This window comes from Eurypyga helias, unplaced genomic scaffold (assembly GCF_000690775.1).
Source record: "Eurypyga helias isolate BGI_N326 unplaced genomic scaffold, ASM69077v1 scaffold14751, whole genome shotgun sequence".
NCBI classification, from domain to species: domain Eukaryota; kingdom Metazoa; phylum Chordata; class Aves; order Eurypygiformes; family Eurypygidae; genus Eurypyga; species Eurypyga helias.
Genome location: NW_010231628.1, coordinates 20232 through 43073, shown reverse-complemented (window position 1 = coordinate 43073; position 22842 = coordinate 20232). Strand labels below are relative to the sequence as shown.

Here is a 22842-nt window from a genome sequence, read left to right as displayed (position 1 = left end):
AAATGAACTCTCAGGCCTTTACACCGTAAAGCTGCTCGCAGCAGCAGTGCTTAGTACCTGAAGCCAAATCCACCACTTGGTTCACCAAATCTGACTTAATGAAGTACCTTTTTTACCCTAAGTGTGAGCTTAGTGGTTCTGTGGAAGCAAAAGGATAAACATCCTTAGTTTTTCTTTAAAAAATTAACAGTACTTGTCATGGCAAAGGCATGTACAAAGAAGCAGAAGCCAAAATACGATCTCAGTGGTTTAAGACTGACTTTAAAAAATAAGTACAGGGACAATGACCAAACCCCTAGTGATTCCAACAGGTACAGTCCAAGCCACGGAAAGAAGAGGGTCAACGCCCAAAGTCTGACCACAAACATGATTCCAGGTTTCGGTTTTCCAAAGTCCATGATGCAATTTGGGACCGCAGCCCCTCACTGGGTTTCCATGACGCACCCAGCGCACACAAAGCACTGTAATTCCTTTGACAGGAGCGAGCCTCTCCGTCCGTGCGGCCAATCCCGTGACGCTGGCTATCATCCCACTGTATTTCGGTCCTTGCCTTCACACGTGGTTTTCCATACACTCGGGATGAAAGCAGCTGATCATGTGAGGTGTACTGTAGGTCCAGAGAGAGGTAAAGAAATAGCCATTGCCAGGGTCGTTATTTGGGAACAGGAGCTTGCAGGAGACTTTTTGAAGAGCATAAAACAGGTGAAATAAAGAATTGTGAGTATCAGATGAAGAACTCCAGGCTGCCCCTCCTCCTGCAGTACCTGTCCAAACCTGGGGAGTCACTCAGGTCTGTCCTGGTGAACCAGCACCCTCAGCAGCGGTGATTTCTATAATCTGCAAGTTTACTCGCCGTGGCCGTGCGAGGCAGGAGGGGTGGGTGTGCAGCTGGCGTAAGGTGAAGTCCATCTGACTGACAAGGAACCACCGCGCTCCGGCGCTCCGCGATCCCGCGGCCACAAACCGGGCGCTTTTCGTCCAGGGCAGTCAGGTGATACTCACAGAAGTCGATCAGCATCGCCACTTGCTCGTGAAGAGGGAGAGACTTGTATTTTTTCTGAGCCAGGCAGAAGAAAGCTTCGACAAAGGCTTGCAAACACATTCCTGCGAGGAAAAGGTATTTACAGGAGGTTCATGGCAAAGTTTTCTCTAGCAAACCGCATTCTTTGAACAGGAACATCTCTTGTTTCAAATGTGCATGCGCTGGACGTGGACACACACGATCGTGTTCGTTACCATTTAATTTAAAGAGCAGCCATTCAGTACGGCTGAGCCCAGGCTGGGCCGCAGACGGGGGATGCTCTATGGCTGAGGCTGTCGCTGGCTTTACAGACATCAGCCTGACCAGCAGCCTGGCAGCCAGAGGTAAACCGCTGCAGCAACAACTGATTTTAAGGTGCTGTGCAATTAAATTAGTGTAACATCAGCCTTGACTTCTGCTGCCTCAAGTATTAAGGTGAAACAGGATCAAGGCACACAGTAACGTATTGAGCTTCAGGGAAAACAACCCACCTGGAGAGAAAAACAGCTTTATATTGGCACCTGAATGGGGACATTTAAACCTTGTATTTCTAGAGATGGACCTAAACCAGCAGAACTACTGAAACAGCACGGAATTTCAGACTGTAGCACTATAACCCCATTACCAAGTGCCGCCTTATCGCAGAAGTGAGTTCATTTGGAGCACTGCCTTCCCCCTGCAAACACTGTCTATACACAGGGATGAATCCTTCGCCCTCCTTTTGACGCTCAAGAGGCCGTTCTCCCCGCCAGACCCAGTAACTCGACAGTAGTATCGTTCCAACGGAATGAAACCCAGCTGCAGCGTGTAGGAAGGGAAGGTGGTGCAGCGCCCACGAGCTGCTCCGCTCCGAGATAACGCTCTGCCCACTCACGGAGCCCTGCGAATGCCACCCGCTGCCCTACAGACCCCCCCGGGGGTTTTTGATCTCATCTTACTAATAACACATCACCACAGCCAACGGAAAGGGGGGCTGCACGTTGATGCTAATTACTGTATTTCGAACCTTGAAGGAATACCTACTTTAATTCTTAATTACGAAGCCGGACCACAGTGGGTTCTGCAGAACGGCAGCAACAAGGAACAGTTCGAGCTGCTTTGTGCTTCGCCCGGCTCTCCCAGCCTGAACATACACTTAAGCAGATTACGTTAGGATGAGATGTTGAAAGGTTTGGGGTTTTTTTTAACTTAATGTTGGCTTCTTGAAGCTGCAGGAAAGACACCCTTTGAAAACACTACAATTACATTCTGAAGTACAATTTCTCTCGGCTAAGACTGCAGCTGGGCTCGCTTGCCATCTTGGCTGTGAAGCAGCTTGCGGAGGAACTGCTGGGTTATCTGGAAGCAGCAGCTGCCAGCTCAGTACGTTACTTTACCGTCACGGTGAGCTGCAGGCAGGGAGAGCACCTCTGGTAGCAAACGCACGGAGCGACACCCGTGTGAAGCGTTTAATGAAGGAGGTTCGGAGCTGCTGATTCACACCAGCAGCGAGGGTGTGGGTTACAGCTGGACGTGGGCCAAGCACAGAGCCAACAGAAATAGTTGAGTATTTCGTGGTTTAACACCTAGAAAACATCTGGTTCATTGAGACTCTCAACAAATCTCTTAATTTCTGAGAGCCTGAAGATTCCTGTTATTTCTGCTAGCGAAATTCTAGCAGCTAACCAGACAAATGACTTGTACACACTCTGAAATGCTAAATGCAGACACTCGGATTTACACACCTGTGGCACTAAGGTGACCCTTACCTACCTACAGTAGTCTGGGAGTCCACACGTAATGGAGAACCCTATCTCCTCTGCACTATACCTTCATTTTCTCCCCTCTAACCTTAGGTCTGGATTTATTCTTTCTATCATCAGCCATGTGAACAGCCTATTTCACTTATTCTCCTTCTGCCTTATCTGAATTTACATACTCTACAGGATATTATAGAATACCCGCGTTCAAGCAAGACAAAATAATACTTATCTATTTCATACAAATGTAAGCTTCATTAACATTTCTGAAGCACATTCAAATATTAAAAAAAAAAGGTTATTATACAAATAATTTTACTGCTGTCATACCTGACCACACTCTCACGAATCATTACGTGTATCACTGAGATTGCTGATGTTTATGCAGGGGAGAACTACAGATCTATTTTAGGGGGGTGGGATAACAAATACAAAAGTCAGTCTCAACTTGGAGACTTTTGAAGCTGCTGCTACTTTAGCATTAAAACAAACAAAAAAAAAAAAGGTGCAGGAGTATATATACAGTGATGTCCAGAGAACTCTCTGGGAAAGGAAAAGTAATGTAGGTAGTTTTGTTTGTCCCCAGAGAAGCCTCTTTTTGGGAACAGAATTAAATCAAAAAGAAAAGCATATTTATTTCTCTCCTTTTCTTTGGTTGGTTTTTGCTAGACCATGTAAGCGACTCTAATGTGGACATACCTCCCCACTCTGTAATTACCATGGGAAATGTTTTTAAATGCTTCTCTGCAAACAGCAACAAGAATTGCTTGGCATGCAGTGACTGGACAAGGGGTAACAGGTTTAAACTGAAAGAGGGAGATTGAGATCGGACACCAGGGAGAAATTCTTCCTGGAGAGGGTGGGGAGGCACTGGAACAGGTTGCCCAGAGAAGCTGTGGATGCCCCATCCCTGGAAGTGTCCAAGGCCAGGCTGGATGAGGCTTGGAACAACCTGGTCTGGTGGAAGGTGTCCCTGCCCATGGCAGGGGGTGGGACTGGGGGGACTTTAAGGTCCTTTCCAACCCCAACCATGAATCAAAAACTAAGAGTGATCTATTCTGTAGATAAAGGTGAACTCTCATGGAACTGAGTAGAAGGATTTGTTGTACATGTACATGCCTCAGCTGTACGTGCCTCGTTCCCATTATTTTTACTCAATGTTTGAGGGGTGCTTCAGGTATCAAAACAATAAACTCCCTCCTCAGCTTTCATAGTCTTCAAACACAAACTAGTGTTACCTGATTCTTTGTGGTCGATTCCCATGTTGTTCCACCTTCTGGTGATATCAATATATAATATATCTACAGAAGCCATTGAAAAATTGCTGTTACTCAGTTTGCAGTTTCTGTTAAAAAGAGACAAAAGAAAAAATTCTCTTTACATCCGAACTTTCAAGTTAGGACAAATTCTTGAAGGGTAACTGAAAGAACACTGGGAGAAAAGTTGACCCGTGCGAACACCCACTGTAACACACTTAGTCCAACAAAACACCAACAGCAGATAGCAAACACCGGTGTCTGCTACGTGTACGTATCTGCAGTGCAGAAGGCCCTGAGCTTTTATGTGCACAACATCTCCTGTATGTGCCCCGTCCTGCTGCCTGTTCGCATCATGCAGGCACCACCTCTGCCAAAAGCGGCTCTGGCCAGGAGGATGCATCTATCTAAATCCGATTTGCACCGGCAATCTCATGCCACAAAAAGGCAGATCACAGATTAACTGGTTTCTCTTGGTTTTGCAACAAATTAAAAAAAAAAACCAAACCCAAACCCCTCAATATTTCAGTTAAAAATATGACTCGACTGTTACACACAGCTTTCTCCCAGGCTGCTGTAAGTACTGTAACAGAATGGAATTAATTGGTACATTGCAAAACCCAACACAGATCTGCACAGACTATCTACACGAGGCAGAGTTTGCACAGAGAAACAGTCCTTTATTTGCTGACGGAGCCTGTTTGGAAGGGACTGGAGGAAAAGCTTTCAGGCACAGAATTACTTCTTCATGCCTGAACACCGAACAGATCTACCCTGCGTGTAACTGAAGGCTGCACGGGAAACATCAGCATCTCTGGAAGCATCTCGGGCGTTTGGTGATAAGCACATGGAGGAGATGTGACACTGCTGCCGTCTGCGCCTGCAGTGCGGTGTCCATCAGCATATGAGAATTTGCCATCCGTCCAGGATTTCCAGATGTCTGGCAGCCTGGCTGGAACTAGCATACGTGCCAAAGAGCTGGCCAAAAGTTCTAGCCAGAAAAGGAAAAAAAACCCCAAAACACCTCAAACCAAAAACCCTGCATAATTTAAAAGAATCTTACTCTTCCACAGCCTAAGCAGAGCTCCCTTAAAACAGATAGTTAAGGTCTAGCCTAGGTAGTTCCAAAAAATTCCTAGGCAGCATCCAAGCAAGGACTAGAGCCACATTCGGCGTTTCCCTTTTAGTTATTTTTTAGAATGAAGAAATTATTGAAGGGGAACAGATTTTGATTAGCTGAAATTTGAGGGGCCGGTCTCTGCAACCGCTTGCCCACACGCACGCATACACACCACATCATGCTTGCGTGTCATTTTATCCTTGCAAAGTGATGCAACACACAGAAACATGACCTTAATTCTGAAGCGACAGCATTTCAGAAAAGGGCCATATAGCTGGTATAACTCCTCTGGGAAAAAATAAACAAAATACTTGCTAATATTAAGAAGTTGAATTTAACATGCATTAGGAAACTGCAAAAACTATTTCACTGAGATATGGCAATTTATTTTAATATTCTTAAAAGGAAATGTTGGCATTTGTTCTGTGTTCCTCTGACAAGTGCCAAACTAAGGCTGGACTAAACAATAGAAAATACAGAACTGGAAACAATCCTGTACTGGTCTGTGGATAGAGCAGATGCCTTCAGTCATTTTCTATCTATTGTAATTTGTATAAATCAAATTCTTTATATTCATTCCTGAATGCTAAATGCATCTGCATAGAAACAGGATCTGTATTTTAAGAGTACATCTGCCGCTGCTGCTTATGTCTTTTGTCACTGTCAATGAAAGACAGAAAATGAGATAGTTGTACCATGACTAGAACAGAAATACCCATAAAAAAAAAAAGAAAAGAAAACCCCCTCACAAATAAAAAGTATGTGAAAAAAATAAATTGAGTTCCTTGCTATGGCAAGCTGCAATTTCACAATGCAAATCCTTAGCACACAATGCATCAGCAACCGGCGTTTGGAAACCCTTCCCTGCGCCTGGGGCAGGCGGCTGTGCCCCCGCAGCCGGCGGAATCAGATCTCAAGTGACCCAATTTCGGCTGTCACTTTTTCACAACGGTATGCCCACGACTGACTAGGAACATGACATGTTGACTAAGACTGCAAATAGTATCTCCCAAAGTACCGCTGACCTGGTGTAGAACTAAGACCCAGGTTCCTACTAGACAGGGTTTCATAGGTCAGGTATTTTGGGAGCTTGGAATGATAAAAATATAGCAGTTTTATAAAAAAATATGCAATGGTTCAATGGAACTGATGGGGAGAAGTTTCTTTAGGAGGCGTTTCTAAACCCACAAGCGTGTCCCTGGTAGGGGCTGTTGTATCCCACACCACTCAGATAGGCACAGGGACAGCGGTGCTACCCCATGGGATCGGGAGCTTCTGCATCCTCATCTGCGCTTTAAGCAATTCCTAAAGAAACCTTCACCTTACCAACCTTATAAATGTTCGGAAACCCGTTGGCCCCAGCTTTGTTGTCCCTTTTACACCAAGGAATCGGATGAACAGCGCAGCCACTCTGTCCACAAGTCGCAGATAGTTAAACTGCTTCGCGTACTTGGGAAACACTTGCTTGAGGCAAAGGGAGGGGAGGCTGGCCTCCGGACCTCTGCTGGTATCACGGTCCGGTCTGTCTGCCGGTCCTGCGTCCAGCAGCTCTTCATTTGCTTCTGACACACGCTCCAAAGTCGGATACCTGCAGCACATAAAATAATTGTATCTTGCGTTAACCTTATTCTTGCAAGATTCCATATGCTGTCTTTCTGGATTCTTTGTTTTTTAAACTATAAAACATCATTTTATGAGATCTTCACAGTAATGAAAAATCAAGAGCAAATATTAAGGTTCTCTAAAGCACAAATCATGATATAGGAGTATGGAAAAGGAAAACAAGCAGACCATTCTCTGACACCAAAAATAACACCTATAAATAGAACTGAGCAGGAGATGCTGCACCATTACCAGGTTAATTGCGGGAGCTATCATTAACAGCTCACTTACCCTGAAAAGACCAGGAGCTGGGCATGACCATGCCATCCTTCTGTAAGTTTTGAAATTTTGTTTTCTACTAAACCACTCCTTTATCAAAATTTAGCACCCCAAGAAGGTGATGAGTTTCACAGAATTGCACAGAATATTTACTGGGAAATGCTTAGAGATTATAATTTAATGACATTGAAACTTATTTTCCAGTAATGATTAGGAGCTTTTCCCCTCCCTGGTAAGTAAGGTACAGAGGGTACAGTAAGAGATTTGCAAGGCAGAAATTCGAACAATACACGCAGAAGCAATATGGTTCACATAAACGCACACAAACACTACTCAGAAGACAATTTCTGGGCAATCCCATTATTTTTTCCTTCAAATCCTCTGTGCATACTGTCAAAATACATTATTTCATCTTCATTGTTGTTGCCAAATTCCCTGAATAAAGCTGATCGAGATAATGATGTTCTGAAATAAATGGAACGTGTTTATTCAGCATGACATATTTTTACTCTTTTCCTGCATTTGACCTATCTAGATAAAACTAAAGACTGTTATCCTCATAAGTTCAGAAAGTCTGATAGCTGATGGTAATTACCTGGCACTCACTAAGCATATGCAGGTTTTCATTTTCTTTCCAGTCATTTTTCTCAGTACCTATCATCAGGAATAAGTATAATTCACACTAGGTACTAAAAAAAAAAAAAATCAGTGCTTTTACTACATTGATCTTTTGTGTTCCTGAGATTTAGTGTCCTTCAGAAAGTTCTGTTCCAGCAGAAGATAACAATCAACATAGTTATTATTCACCCACAGCACTGTAAAAATTATTAAGTCAAATCTACACTAAATCAGTACCATCCGACTTCGATTCCAAAGGCAGCAGATGTCCTTAGCCCTCGCACAACCATCCTGTACTCAGTCATCCATAACTAATATCCCCATGGGATTTTTAGCCTCTCTCTTCTACTAAATGTCCCTGAAAGACATTAATCCATTGCCACGCTGTGTCTGCTTTCAGCGGAGAACACTTCAAAGATCTATTTTTATCTTCTACTGAGAGGAATGGTGTGTCCCTGCCCATGGCAGGGGGGTTGGAACTAGATGATCTTTAAGGTCCCTTCCAACCCAAACCATTCTGTGATTCTATGACAATAAACGTACGGCAACAGTAAGGCCAAGGGCCCTTACAGGAAAAACAAAGAATTGCAAAAAATAAAAGTTTTAATTAATATGAACCAAATTTCAATATCTAATTTCTAAAGGACGTTTCTGGGGCCAAGTTTTCAACCCTGCTTGCAAGTGCCAAGCCATTGCTGCTCAGACAGGACTGTCACACTGCGACTCACAAAGCATCTGCTCTTCTATGACTATCGTTACCGAATTTAAAATATCGCACCATTTTTGTATCCAAAAATACAAGACTCTAAAGAGTCTTTAAAACATAAATACAGGCCTTAGGTAGTGCTTTGATAATGTTCCTCTTTGCTGCAGACAGAAAAGTAGACAAATAACATTTTTGTCCTTAGTTAAGTAAAGCTTGAAGTAATAAATTATTAGTTCGGTTCATGCTCGTGTAAGATTGGATGGTGGCTTTACTGTCACGGCTGCCAAAAGAGCAAGAGTACGTAAAGCCAGAAACTATAAGCATGCAGGCTTCTATTTTTAATGTTAAAAGGTCTGTTCATTTAAAAATTCAAATCTTCAGCCAGTTGAACCAGACCTTGACCAAATGTGAAACCTTGTACTCAGTAGGAGAGAAGGTTGTGTTGTTTGTAACATAACTCTCATTTTAATGACGCCTGGAAGCCCTGAACCCTCATTCTAAATTCACCAATACTTTGGATTGTACATTATTCATTCATCATTGATGTTTTCAGTTAAAAAAAAGATAAAGCTTTACTTTAAAAGATGCAAGCAGAGCTGTGGACATTTCATTAGATTTCATTGTTTACAGAAAATTCTGAAGAGACTGTTACAGGGATCAGCTGCAGAGAAATGAATTACATCCCCAGTGCTCTTTGGTGCCTGCACTGCCCAGACACGGAGGGAGGCTGGAGTCCCATCCGTCCGTACCGCGTTACCGACACAGAGGGAGGCTGGAGAGCCGTCCATCCGCACTTTGACTTGTAGAATGATGGCTCTCAGCACATTCTTCATCCGCAAATCCATACTTCCTTCCCAAACCTGTACTTCCTTCCTGCTCAAGTAACATTCCCTGGGCCTTCTGAGGCAGTACAGCAGTTTAAAAACGTTCTTTTCAGCCTTCATCACCAAAGAAGTGGGAAATGGCCATGAAGAGAAGACCCAGACCATGGTGGCAAACCACTACTCTATAGACACATCACTGCTGGGAGTCACAGCAGATTGTCTCCCTGGTTGAGGGGGAATGGACATAGCCAAATTACTAAATGGGACTATGTTGGGGTTGTGTAAGAGTCACAGAAAATTGTTTTTGCAGAAAAACCCCTGTATTATGGTCAATGAAAAAATATCATTGAGTATAATAAAGCAGAGACTCTAAATTACCACCTAGAATTTCCTTCTTCCCCTCCCTTCTATGGAGAAAACCTACAGCTGCCTTTCAGGTCATTGATAAAAATTCAAAACCAGATTCCTATTTCAAACTGTTACTGAAATAGCTCTTAAAACCATATTTCATATTAGAAAAGTATGTTTAAAATAAACCCAGCTTTTCTTTGTATCCTGCTGCATGTCTCATTCCTTTCCACTTACACATTGGGAAAGTTTATAAAATATTTAAATCAGAACAAGAAAATTTAATTCTAATCTTTATAGCCAAATCTTCTACTTTCATTAAGTAAAAAAAAAATATATATATTTCATTTGCTTTTAGAGGTTATTGCTTTTATAAAGTTTAATGATTTGTTTTCATTCTATAGCTCCCTTCTTATCCAAGATTTCCTTAGTTTCCTTTTCCCACTCTCAATGCAGCCTCAACACAACTAACTAAGAAAAGCCGCCTAGCTAGGTGTATTATGGCCAGACTCGGTATCTATAAAACCAGAATTCACCGTGACCTGCACGTTTTTGCAAGGAAGCAGTGCATAACCTATTTTTTGCCCTAGCACTAGATAAATTACACTCGCTTGCAAGGCACCATAATGTCTTCTCCCGTGTTTCGCTGCCATCTGCCACGGCCACGCCATCAGGGTGACGGTGGGATGACATCAACTCCCCCAGGGTCACGCAATCAATATCACGCCGGTATAAGCAGGGGCAGTACCACTACAAACAGTAATACAGCTCCAAGTCCAGCAATGACGAGTACGTACAGGGGATTTTCACTTCCATTTCTGCCATTAATTCATCAGTCGATTGGGAAATAGGGAAATACACATTTTTGTGATGTCACCCGCCAGATTCAAAGCACCACACCAAGAATTCCCATGCGTCCAGTTCTTTCTTACTCCAGAAAGTGACTTCCAAGCAACAACTTCTCTACTGTCTGGTCCAAGGCTTCTCCTGGGGAGTCCCTGTACAACACACACGGTTGTATGTTGGCCTCATCTCCCTAAAAACCTTGCAAAATATCTGGACAAGCCCTGCAGCGGAGTCGTGGGGAAGGGACCAGAAACTCCAAAATGCTGAAACCGATTTCCAGAAAGAGACTTGCACAGGCTTGCCCTCCATTAGCTCCTTTCCCAAGGGATTTCCAACAGGCAAGGGGAGGAGAAGCAAGCTGAGCCCCGCACTTTAAAGCTGCTCCTTAGCATTAATTGTTTTGACTGACACAGCTGAGTCAGGCTTAATGAATGAAAGGTCAGACAGAAGGTAATGCTTCTGTTGCCATACAGAATAAAAGCAAAGCTTCATTTACATACTAATGTCTGACCTCAATACATTAATTTCTCTAATTCTGCAGCTCACGACGGATCTCTCTTTAGAAACGATCAACTGTGGAGACAATATTAACTGCATCTCTAAAAAAGAATTTCAATTTTAATACAGCTTATGGAAACGACATCTAAGACTACTTATCTTTTATACATGATTACTAATTTATTGATGTTTCCTCCATCTATGTTTTATCCTTTTCGTTCTGACCGGCCTTAATCTTAATGCAAATACAAGTTGCTAAGGGACAAACAAATTTGTAACTACTAATTAAAGGCTTCAAAATTCACAATGTTTTTCCTACTTGTATATAAAATTTAGCTGTCGAGTTCTGAGTAAAATTGGGTAAGAATTACAATACTAATATTTCTAAGAATGTTCACTTGATATATTTAACATTTAGGGCATCGCTAGAAGTAAAAATTCAGCAATTTCTGTATCAGCTGACAACTGCTTACCTAATAAAAGAAAATATTATGTTCTAGATTCTGAAGCTATAATTATTCCCTCAGCTGAGCCTCTATTCTCAAAGCAAGCACTATGTTAACACAGTTAAAAGCGGAGAATATTTGGCATGACAAATCTATCTATCCACCCATTTATCACCAAAGTACACGGCCCTCCCAAGAAAGAGATACGTGCTTGCTCCTGCAGTGCGTAGGTATGAACATGTGTGCTCATTCACAGAAATACATCGTTTAGCAAACGGTAAGTCAAAGCCAGACCAGCGTCTTTGCATTATCAACCATTCATGAATTTCCTTTTAGGAACTAATCCCATTACTTTGATTAACACACGACTTCTACTTCTCACAGTACATGATAGCAAGAAGCTCCACAGTTTGATTGTGTGTTGTGTGAATAATCAGCATCTTTTGTTTTGTACCGGCCACTCTTGAGCTCCATTTGAAGAAACTGAATATTCATCTCCTCTTCACCTTCTGGCCAAGTAAAAAACATCAAAAGCACTAGCATTTCTTCCCTTCAAAATAATAATAAAGTTTTGCAAAGGTAAAATAAAAGATATTAAAGCCCACAGAGTAAGAGATTCTTGTAGTTATGTTAGAAACATTATTGCTCTTACATACAGTTTACTTAACACTTTGAGAATGCTTTGAGTCAGTCAAAGCAACCGGAGCAGAGTCCATATTTCAAAGAGCAGAATCAATCACATCAAAAATAAGGATTGATAATCAAAATGATGTTGAGAGTCAACTACATATCCTACAAAATACTTTTGGAAAATGCCGCGGCTGTCCCGTCTCCTCGAAGCAGAAAGAGTGCCAAAAGCAGTAAGAATTTCCATCTCTCTAAGAAAAAAGAATCCACATCTCAGAGAAACAAAGCAGTTAAATCACCTTCCTTAGATTTTAACTTCATTGTGAGCATGAGCAAGTCTAACTTTGCCTGTACCCTCACCAAAGCCTAACATTGCATTTGTTCTGGAAGGGTGAAAGATATGGAGCACACTAACTTTGTTTCCAAGAGTTGGCAAACCCGTTCTAGGTGAATCTAAGGATAAATTAAAAATGTACCCCATAGTCTTGCCATTTGCCTAACAAAAGCAGAATCATTTAGCAGATTCTTGATAAAGTTCAATCGAAGGGCCTGTCACCAACAATAACAGCAGCTCTCACGCACAGTGTCTGCCAGTCGCAGGCTTTCCATCTTCCATCCCATGAGTGCGAGCTGTCTACCACGTATCACACTTTAAGCTCCACAAGCATTCAGCCCCCCTTCTGAGAAGGATGTTTTGCTGCCTTTTCAGATTGGGTGGATTTATTATTGAAATAAACACTTCTCATTAAAAATTAAATAGCTTCAGAAAGAAAACAGAAGACTCTGAAAGTTTGCCACCTTAGCACGTGATGAATGAGTGTTTCCACGATGTAGAAACTCAGCGTGGGGCCTGACTTGCTCCACACCAAGGACACAGAGCAATGGAAGAGAATAACGCCAACATTTTCATATTGCATGCAGAGAAAACCAGAGCCCCCACTTCAAACTCAAAACCTAAGACAAGCTAACGTGCTCTCCTATGCATTTTCTTTAGAAAGAAATGTGGTTTGTGTCAGGAAAGATGTCCCACAGCCACAGGAACAGCAATACACAGAGTTGGTAGTATCCAACTATTATCCGAGGATTAACACCTTCCTTTCAAAGGAGCGTGTCCTGTCCAAATCGATCAGAGGAATTTCTGAAACAGTTTCTGAAACAGGAGATGGTGCGGAACACACTGTGCTTGACTTCCAACTTTTTGCCTACACGAATATGATCACCTCACTCCTAGATGATACCACTGAAATATCTGGTCTGCTTTTGTATAGAGAATGTTACAGAAATAATGGCTTCCAATATTCCATAATACAAATAAACTTTACGATTCCTTTAAAAAAAAAAAAAAAATCACAACATGGGCAACAGCTGACACCGTTGCAGCAACCCATGAAATACCAGAGCATAAGGAACAAAAGAGATTTACATCCTTCCCTTGACACCACAGCCATGGAGGGAGTTCAGAAGATGACCCAGCCAGAGAAACTACTGGTTCAAAGAAACTTGAAAAGCTCAAAAGTTGAGTCATTCAGTTATTTGAAGAATTCTCCATTGTTTGGAATGGATCTTACGTGCCCTGATTAATAAGTAAAGATTTGCTCCACTATCCTTTGAAAAATCTGTTCTTCTAGACAATTTAGGTGCTGGTGATCTTAGGATCTTCCAGATCAGAAAGGGCTTAATTTTAGGGTGTTTTAAAAATCAATGTGTAAGAGAAGAAGCATTTAGGTTTTTGACCCGTCTGTCACACAAATGGGATGTCAGAAAGGCTGGATTGTAAGGCTTGTATTTTAAACTGAAGCACAATCCAATAAACCATTTCAAACCTGACATCCAGCACTAAGTGTTCACTGGTGATACTGTGATTAAATCTAGTTTCATTAAACTCCTGCCTTACTAGGCGATGACAGGAGAGGGTCCAGCAGCACATCAGAGAGAAGAGACATCCTTCAGAGATGCAGACACTGCACACCTGGGATAAACATCCAACTGGATGTCACAGTTGCACTTGACCTCTGGTTTGATTCCTGTGGCACTCTCTGATACATTGCTGAAATCATTAAAGCGATGAAAGGCATTGGAGGAGTCTTCAGATGCAATGTGCTGAAAAAATAGCTATTTCCTAATTACTAATTGAGGTTCTTTATTTCCAAGTTTCTCTTTTTAAGAATAATGGTAATAACAGTCTGCATTAGCTAAAGATTTATTACTTTGAACGTAACAGCAGCAGTGAATGCTTATGCTATTACCTGTCATCTACTCGAGTGCTGCAGAAAATATGGCATTACTATAATGAAATAATGCATAAGTAATCCGAAACCTGCATCGCAGGACTTTGTGCCACCAGAGCAAAAAAATTATTACAGAACAAAGATCATTAAACGTGGTAGCAAATACTTTTTTTTTTTTTTTTTTGAGCTAGCTTTTATTATTCCTAGTAGATTTATTTGTGTTCACTATTTGCTTTTAAGGTACTTATGTGCCTCATTATTTCTGCAGTTCCCTTTGTTTCTTTAGAAGCGTGTGCCTTAAAAATAGTAATACAGCAGACTGCAAAGGCAAACCAGTCGTAAAGCCTGATAATATAGTGAAACCAACATTAAATTAGACCACCAAGTGTCTTAGAGAAGAACAGAAAAAACCCTAAACCCCATGGTATTTCTTCCCATGTAGAAATTATTCTTAGAAAGCAGTCACAATTATGCTGGGGCAGAAAAGGAGCTTTACCCTGTCATCCAATGGAGTAAAAAGCAGCAGTGCAATTGCATTTTATCAGCAGTAATCCTCCTATTAAAGCAGGTGAATTCTACATACACAAAATAACACTCCTGATGATTACACTGCTGTTAAGTCATGTGGCTTTATGCTTTCATTTTGTGGCAACTGGGTGCTAGGCAGTTTTATTGCTTTCTAATTTTTTCAGAGACTAGAGACCAATTATTCCTTAAAAATAAGCCAATCATCTCTCCTGCTCAAAGATGACTAGCAGCAGAAGTTAAATTATAGAGAACATCACTGCCCCCGATACATTAATTTCTGTCACTCTGTCACTGTAAAAATTTACAGCAGATATAATCTCTTTGAAGGGGGATCAAGTCATAGAAAATACAAGTCTAGTTTTAAATAGAATTTTAATTTCAATGAAAGCTTCAGGGAATGATGTTTATGCTGCTTATCTTTCATACCTGGTGATTAAGTTAATTTATACTTAATGGGAGAGGATATTTCTAATCCCCAGACAGGCTCAACATCTGTCTGTGACTATGTTTTTGGAAGCCTTAAGCTGCTTGTGACTGATGTAATAAAACCAGGATCCTGCAGAACTGACACCTGAAGGATATCTGTAAGAGGGAGAACGTTATTTTTCTGCTCAATGCCTGTGCTTAAGTCAAGCCCAAATCCATAGCACTTAATTTTGCTGTTCCTTAAAAACCTGCTTTGAACTCCCTCACCATTATTATGTGAGTATAAACAGGGGAATAAGCAAACAGTTCTCAGATACGGTTAAGATCTAATATTCATACTCATCATTATGCGCAGTATCTGAGAACACCTAACTTTCTGATGGCCTGAAGCTGATGAGAATAATAAAGCTCCTGCAAAAAAAAAAAAAAAAAAAAAAGTTCACTTCTCATTCTATGTCTATTTAAGACCAAATGCTAGCAAAAGAAATGCTTGCAGTTACCCTATAGTTGCAACAGAAAAAAACCTCTTGAAAAGTAAATATCTTGCTAGGAAGAGAGATAATTTTCAACTTCCTCCTAACAAAACACAGTATTCCTGTCGAAGGAAAGAAAACAAAACAAAACCGGTATTTCCAGCTGTCACATATATCTCTATTATTTTAAAGTGATGCTCTTCCAGAGGGGGAAGCAGCTACCAGAGGTGATTAGAAAGCAGTCTGTCAGTACTACCACACATTGGAAAAATCTGTGCAAGGTCAAGGCAACACAAGAGCAAGTTTCTGACGAAGCTTGATCTGAACTTTCACCAGTTGCAGCTGAAGCTTGCTATCCGCAACGGCTGGATCCAGCCAACATCTGCATGCGACAGAGCTCCCAGGGATGCTCTGGAGTATTGCTGAGTTTATGTTTAAAACCAAAACAACACAGAAGCAGCTTACTTTGGTAGGATTCAGCCAAAGCAGGAGCACACACCAAAGGAGCTCCAACATCTGTGCTGTCAGGAAGGGAATGAGGCTTGATCCACCGCCCCAGTCATTACTGCTGGTTACGAGGGATGCAAAGCACAGTGCACCTTCAGCCAGATTCTATTATCATTAAGACTCACTTATAATCTCTAATCAAATAACTGAGTTCAAAGATGTATTTAGACCCACCGCCTTCACATTCATTTTTATGCTGTTTGGAAGGAGCCTAAGCAGCCACCCCTCTTTATTCCTGACCCCCCTTCTTCTCAGGCAAACCTTGAAGATTACAGCAAGTTTTGTGGCTGCATTACAAAGACTAGAGGACAGTGACATATTCTGATAAAACCTTTCTTGTCTCTGTATTTCATCACAAAGGTTTGCTTTTCATTTAAAAATCATCATAAGAGAAAAGAAAGCAAAAAGATTTCTTAATGATCAACTTAAACCGTAATACAGTGTGAATATCTAACGGATGTAATTGCTACAGCACATTTTGATAGATTAGAATGTTTGGAAAGTTCAGATTTTATGGAAATGCTTTTGACAAGTCACATTGCTCAGTTTATGAGCACTCTTCCTCTATTGCTCAATTCTAGAGAGCAAAAAGAAAGAAGAAAGATGTCAATAAAAAAAAGTAATTAGATTAGTTGCATCTCAAAACATTGTGATTCAGCTCTGATTGGACAAACCGGTTTCCATTCGCAATTTTATATCATAAAACCAGACTTCAGATCACACCGGAGCTGGGCCACTGCAGCACGCCAATTCCTGTAAAAGCCTACTATGGTTTTGGTCTAATTAATTTCACAATGCTGAGAATGAAATCTCTTAAAATTCTGCAATCCGTATCAATTTTCATCCATTAAAATTTTTAAATGAACTGGGCCTGTCATCCGCTTGCTCACTTAGCACATTCCAAGCCCTTCCAGCTGTCCCACAATACGGGGTCATTTCAAGAGATTGCAAGGAAGGCTGCATTCACCCTGGATGTGGAAGTTAAAATACAGTCTTTACATTCAAGGCGTTAGTGCTTACAATACAATATACGAGCAAACACAGACCAACTTGCAAAACTGGACTATGAATAGCAGCACTTTTTGCAGTTTGTGTGCATTCCAATGACATTCCATAAATTCTCTACTTTATTCGCAAAGGACTATAAAAATAAGAAAGAGGAACATAACACCATCAAAGAACAGCATTGAGAAAAAAGCCTTTAAAAAGTCCTAATATCCTGAATATTCAAACAGCATACCATGCGCCAAATTGTGGTACCGTGTAGAAAATGCAATGACTCAGCACTCTGTATGGGAGAAAGTAAAAGGCAGAGATCGCTAATGACAATCAGGTTGGCAGCATGCAAGGAACGCTTCGCAAACCTTAGTAAGCACCAGGGACATTTACTGAAGAGTGTAGAACTGGACCTGGAGTCTCCCAGAGAAGAAAACTGAAGCTTTTCTGCAATATTTTTATATTTCAACAATACATAAACTGATCTCGTATACTACTAAGCATAACAACAGGCCATACCCTGAATACTACGATTTAGAAAGACTGGCAGTGCACGGGAGAAGCCAGGCATCATCCTCTTTTCACAGAATGAAAACAGTAGCAGAAGGAAAACATTTTGTCTAAAGGTCACTAGTAAAGTGGCTGAATCAGGAAGAGAAATTGCATCTTTTATGTCCTAGCCCAGAGTTATTTTCACAAAAACAACTTTTCCTGTAATGGTTTGATAGAGAAAAACATTGAAGTGAATTACTGAATTCCTACTGTATCTATTGTAGGGATATAGCTATTTTTGAAGAAATATTATTATGGCTCATGTATTTACACGTTTTAATTCAATTAAAACATTATGTATGAAATAGAGCCACTTATAAACTATAAGATCTGACCTTTCTATCAGCAGATGTTATTTTCTTTCCCATGTTAGCACTGCTGCCACAGCACATTGAAATTATTTGCCACTGTTCTGCGCCCTGTATTGAATTTTCTGTTGTCGTAGTAAAGAGTGTTGCGGTGCTTTCCACTAGGTGGCTCTTAAAACCAACGTAGAACTATTCTGCGAGTCAAGCACTACCACATCCATCCCTTCCCTTCATGGAGGGACATCTCACAGCATAGATTTTCCAGCAGAGCCTGTCCTAATCAACAGGAGAAGGTTAAAAGCTCTTAAGGATGAAGCTGATAAATAACTATAAAAGCAAGCACAGAGAGCACATTTGCTTCACAAAACTGAACAGAGTAGTTGAGGCTAGTTCTTCTTGAGCAGGATGAGAAACAGCAGTAGAAATAAACACTCCCCAGCTACAGAAAAACAAACTTAACATTTCACTAACCTGAACTGCAGTAACATTGACAAATATCACATTTAAAAGTCTCCCTCACATGTCTAGCTCTCATCAAAAGCCGCGTGGGCTAATGTAACAGGCAAGAATTGATACTGAAGTTGGCAGATTGCCTGATGAAGGAATAAACCAAAAAGCCCTCGAGGAAAGAGAAAGGGTCTAATCCAATGTGCTTTCAAAGGGCTTTGGCAGAATGATCCTGAATATGAATGCTGGGTCACTTTGATTGATGGAGAAAAAAATTGTGTCAGCCTCCAAAATGAACCAGAGTAGAGAGATCAATCTCAAGAAAGCCACACATACGAGCTTACGCACTCTCAGGCAGAAACAAGGTTTGAAATGAAGAGGTGGTGCTTGAGAAGCATTTGAATAGCTGAAAACCTGACCAGACTTCCAAGTGATAGCAAAGGGATACAGGAATCAACCTAAAGCTCTAGCGGTCAGCTCATGAAGTCAATTAGCAAATGGAAACAAAAGTAATGATAGTACCGGAGCTAGGTTTATTACATGCTTATTTTTATAAGCACTAAACTCACCCCATATAATGCAGAAGGCACTGACAAGCGCGAGCAACGAATCCCTGTGGAACATAACACAGTTACTCACAGAAGCATAAACTGAGACACGTTACAAGACCAAAGAACAGCCGTTACTTTCTGATTGGTGATAGCTGCAACACCAGTATTCTCCTACGCAGTCTCTCCATGTTTGTGCACTGAGTTTCTGACCCCCTCAAACCACCCCTGACACACAATCATAACCTTAGAACATGTATAGTGAGATAAACACAGTGATCAATGGCAAGAATGACTTTATCATCATCAAGATCTAGGACAATCATACTCTCCAGATATCTTTGCACAGTGTATTTTCATATTTCCATTAAACATGACACAAATATCAGGGGAGATTATGAAACTGAATAAAAAATATCTGGAAAACACATGGAATACAGCTCAGAGGGGATTTCCTGAATTCTTCCCCCACTTCCCCAACTTTAAGGAAGCACAAAACTGCTCCTCATTATCTAGAAATTAAGAATAGCATTAGGATTTGGAAAAAGTCTTTGAAATGTACAAAGGAGAAACATTACTGAGTGGCCTGTTTAAGTAAAGACCCCCACTCCTCTTGCAGTTCAGCAGACAAGGAGAGACCCACTGCTCACCAGCACAGCAGGAGACATCCCCCAGAGAAGCTGCCACTTAAACAGAAGGCACATTTAAGGCAGAAAGGACATACATAGAACATCCAGAACTTAATTCATGGTTTCACTTAATACAGAACACATTCTTCTCCTAGAAACTATTAATGCTGTCCTGCATCAGAGAAAGAAATCATTTAAAGTAATCCGCACAGATGAAAAAATGAACCACCCTGTTTTGTGCGAGCAAAGAGTAAGGTCTTCTGCGTGCTAAGTTCCACAAAACCTTCACTGGAGTTTCTTCCTCACACTTGGAGATAAAAAGTTGCACTGACGTACATTATTATTTCCAGGGTGCTCTCCAAAGAGAGTGGCATTAGACAGTGTTTGCATGCTGATACTGCAAAAATTTGAGAGACCCCACATTGGGCTTCCTCCTGAAAACCAGAAAACTGGTTAATCATATTTGACATTTGCTAGAGCCACAGAATCTAGAGAAGAGAATTGTACCTGACACATTGTAAAAAGAAGAAAAAAATAATCAGAACATCACAAATTTCAAGGCTGAATTCAAACAGAAAAACCCTGAAGTGGAATGTACAGAGAATAGCATCCAAAAAAGATAAACCCATAATGAAACAGCAATATCATAACGGGTAATAAAGCAGAAGCACTCAGTTTTGTGGGCACAATGAATTGATTGTTTTTGTAACAGCCATAGATTAAATTACATTTCATTCCCAAAGTGTTTCAATTCTTTCTTCTGTCAAGGGCTATTTCAGTGCTGAACAGAAGTCATTATATTACTTAGGGGGCTGCACCTTCATCATCTCTAGCACGTAAAAAGCAAATTTTATTCCATGAGCAACTCATATCTCTGATGACAAGCATGCCAAAATACTATGCTTTCTTTGTCAAAAGAATAAAATGCTTATTTTCTGTCTTGAAAGATGTAAGCAACTAGGCATGTCGATGCAAGAGATCATCCTGGGAAACAGAATAAACAACAGCCACAAAAATATAAAGAAGTCTCTTATTACCACTGGATTAATTAGCATTAATACACCAAGGTACAAATATTTTTGACAGTAGAGGAAAGCAGGTCATTAGCACTGACGAGATGATACAAGCGATCTTCCTAAGACATTTAGAGCAGACGCGCTCCAGATGATCATAGGTTCATAGTATTTTAAGTTGGAAAAGACCTTTAAGATCATCAAGTCCAACCGTTAATTGGTACGTTAATGATACCCACAGCTTGCAATTATACCACCAAACAGTTTACATCTAGCATCCAGTGGATAATATACGGTATATGCATACAAGACTGACACTCCTTTTCATTCCTCAAATCTAATGCAATTTTAAGAAGAATAAATTGCTAACAAACAATGAAACTAAAACCTTTTACTACTATAAAGATCAAAATTAGCCCCCCCCAAGACATTTTCAAAGCCTTTTAAAATGGATTTTCTGTTGGAGGCACAATATAAACACGGATTTGCATCAGTGATTATCTTAATTAAACCGATGTTTACATAAGTAACGCTGATTTACTTCAAATGTTGATGGGTGTCATTAGACCATTCATTTAATTGTGCACATTTCCTCCAGCTGAAGTCTTCTCCCACCTTCAGCAGGCTGCGAACAGCACCTCTGCTGCAGGAAGTAAATCCAGAGCAGATTATACATGTTTCTCTGTAGAACATTATGGAGTACAGTTCAGCCTCTTACCCTACTAGTATGTGACAAGGATCTCACTCCTTAAGTTGGGTGTAGCCAAGATTTCTGACCACGTTGCCCATGGCAGAACTGGGTCCTACAAGGGCACACGTGCCACCCCTGCTATACACGATGCTTCGAACATGTTAAGCAAAAAGAAATTACACTCCCTCACCCTGTTTTTCTTTAGTTCACGTTAGATTTCTCACTCGAGGAAAGCTGCCTCCTGATGACAGAGTGGCCAACTGGCTAATCTGGTACTGAAGGTCTTCACCAAATCATAAATTCAATTCAGAAGAGCCACCATTGCTGAAAAAACGCAAGCTGGAAAAAAACACCACCGTCATCCTGACATCAATATCAGAAGGATATTGACCACTTGGAGCGAGTCCAGAGGAGGGCCACGAAGATGATCAGGGGGCTGGAGCACCTCTCCTATGACGAAAGGCTGCGAGAACTGGGCTTGTTCAGCCTGGAGAAGAGGAGGCTCCGAGGAGACCTCATTGCAGCTTTCCAGTATCTGAAGGGGGCCTACAAGGGTGCTGGGAGAGGACTTTTTACAAGAGCCTGTAGTGACAGGACAAGGGGTAATGGGTATAAATTGAAATCAGGGAGGGTTAGATTAGATGTCAGGAAGAAATTCTTCACAGAGAGGGTAGTGAGGCACTGGAACAGGTTGCCCAGAGATGTTGTGGATGCCCCATCCCTGGATGTCTTCAAGGCCAGACTGGATGTGGCTTTGAGCAACCTGGTCTAGTGGAAGGTGTCCCTGCCCATGGCAGGGGGGGTGGAACTAGATGATCTTTAAGGTCCCTTCCAACCCTAACCATTCTGTGATTCTATGACATCAGCGGTGACAGATGTTCAGAACAGAAATCAAGATTACTGGCCATCGCTACCCCTGACTTCGCTCTGTAGTGATGCTAGAAGTAAGTAAGCTTTGTTTGATAATATATAACAGATTTACAGAGGAGTTTAAACCTCCATTTTTCCAAGAAAACAGCCCAGCCACAAATGATTGTATTTGTTCGAGCATGTCACCAGCCTGGATGATTGCAATGATCTACTCAAGCCTTCAAATCCGTGAGAACAGTACTGCCACACAAACAAAATCAAAGAGTTAGTATCTTCCATATTATTTTATTAGATGTTTTAAATTTCTTAATTATGAGTGAAACTTGAGTTCAAAATGAAGAACGTCTAAAGAAGTGAGGACTTGCCTAGGAACCAAAACTAGGCCAAAAAAGACTTTATGTTTTGGCTCCTGCAAAGTTTTGTTAGGAAAAGTTAAAAAAAAACCCAAAACAAAACAAAACTGGAAACCCTAATGATGCATTTTTAGCTGGATTTTCTTTTAAAGAAGAGCAAAAAAAAGTTAAACAAAACACACACGTAGTTGATTAGCTGCCTTCTTTAATTTCAGGAAAGGCTACCAGGCTCTACTTGGTCAGGCAGAGCCAGACACCACTCACCCCCCGGCTTACAGAATGGCTTAAAAACAGCCAAACGATGTAACCTGCAGAGCTGCTCTCAGATTCCCCTCTTGAGAGG

At 41.1% G+C, this 22842-nt stretch overlaps 1 protein-coding gene across 1 annotated transcript in view; it reads right to left on the bottom strand.

The window, feature by feature from the left end:
- Positions 1 to 814: 814 nt before the first annotated feature.
- The window catches only part of TTLL11 (tubulin tyrosine ligase-like family, member 11), a gene marked incomplete at its 5' end in the record, with an annotated part of 41252 nt that continues 19224 nt past the window's right edge, over positions 815 to 22842 (bottom strand). The window contains 3 exons of the mRNA XM_010161153.1: positions 815 to 1104; positions 3999 to 4105; positions 6467 to 6724. Of these exons, the coding sequence (XP_010159455.1) occupies positions 815 to 1104; positions 3999 to 4105; positions 6467 to 6724 (655 nt within the window). The remainder of the gene's footprint in view (positions 1105 to 3998; positions 4106 to 6466; positions 6725 to 22842) is intronic.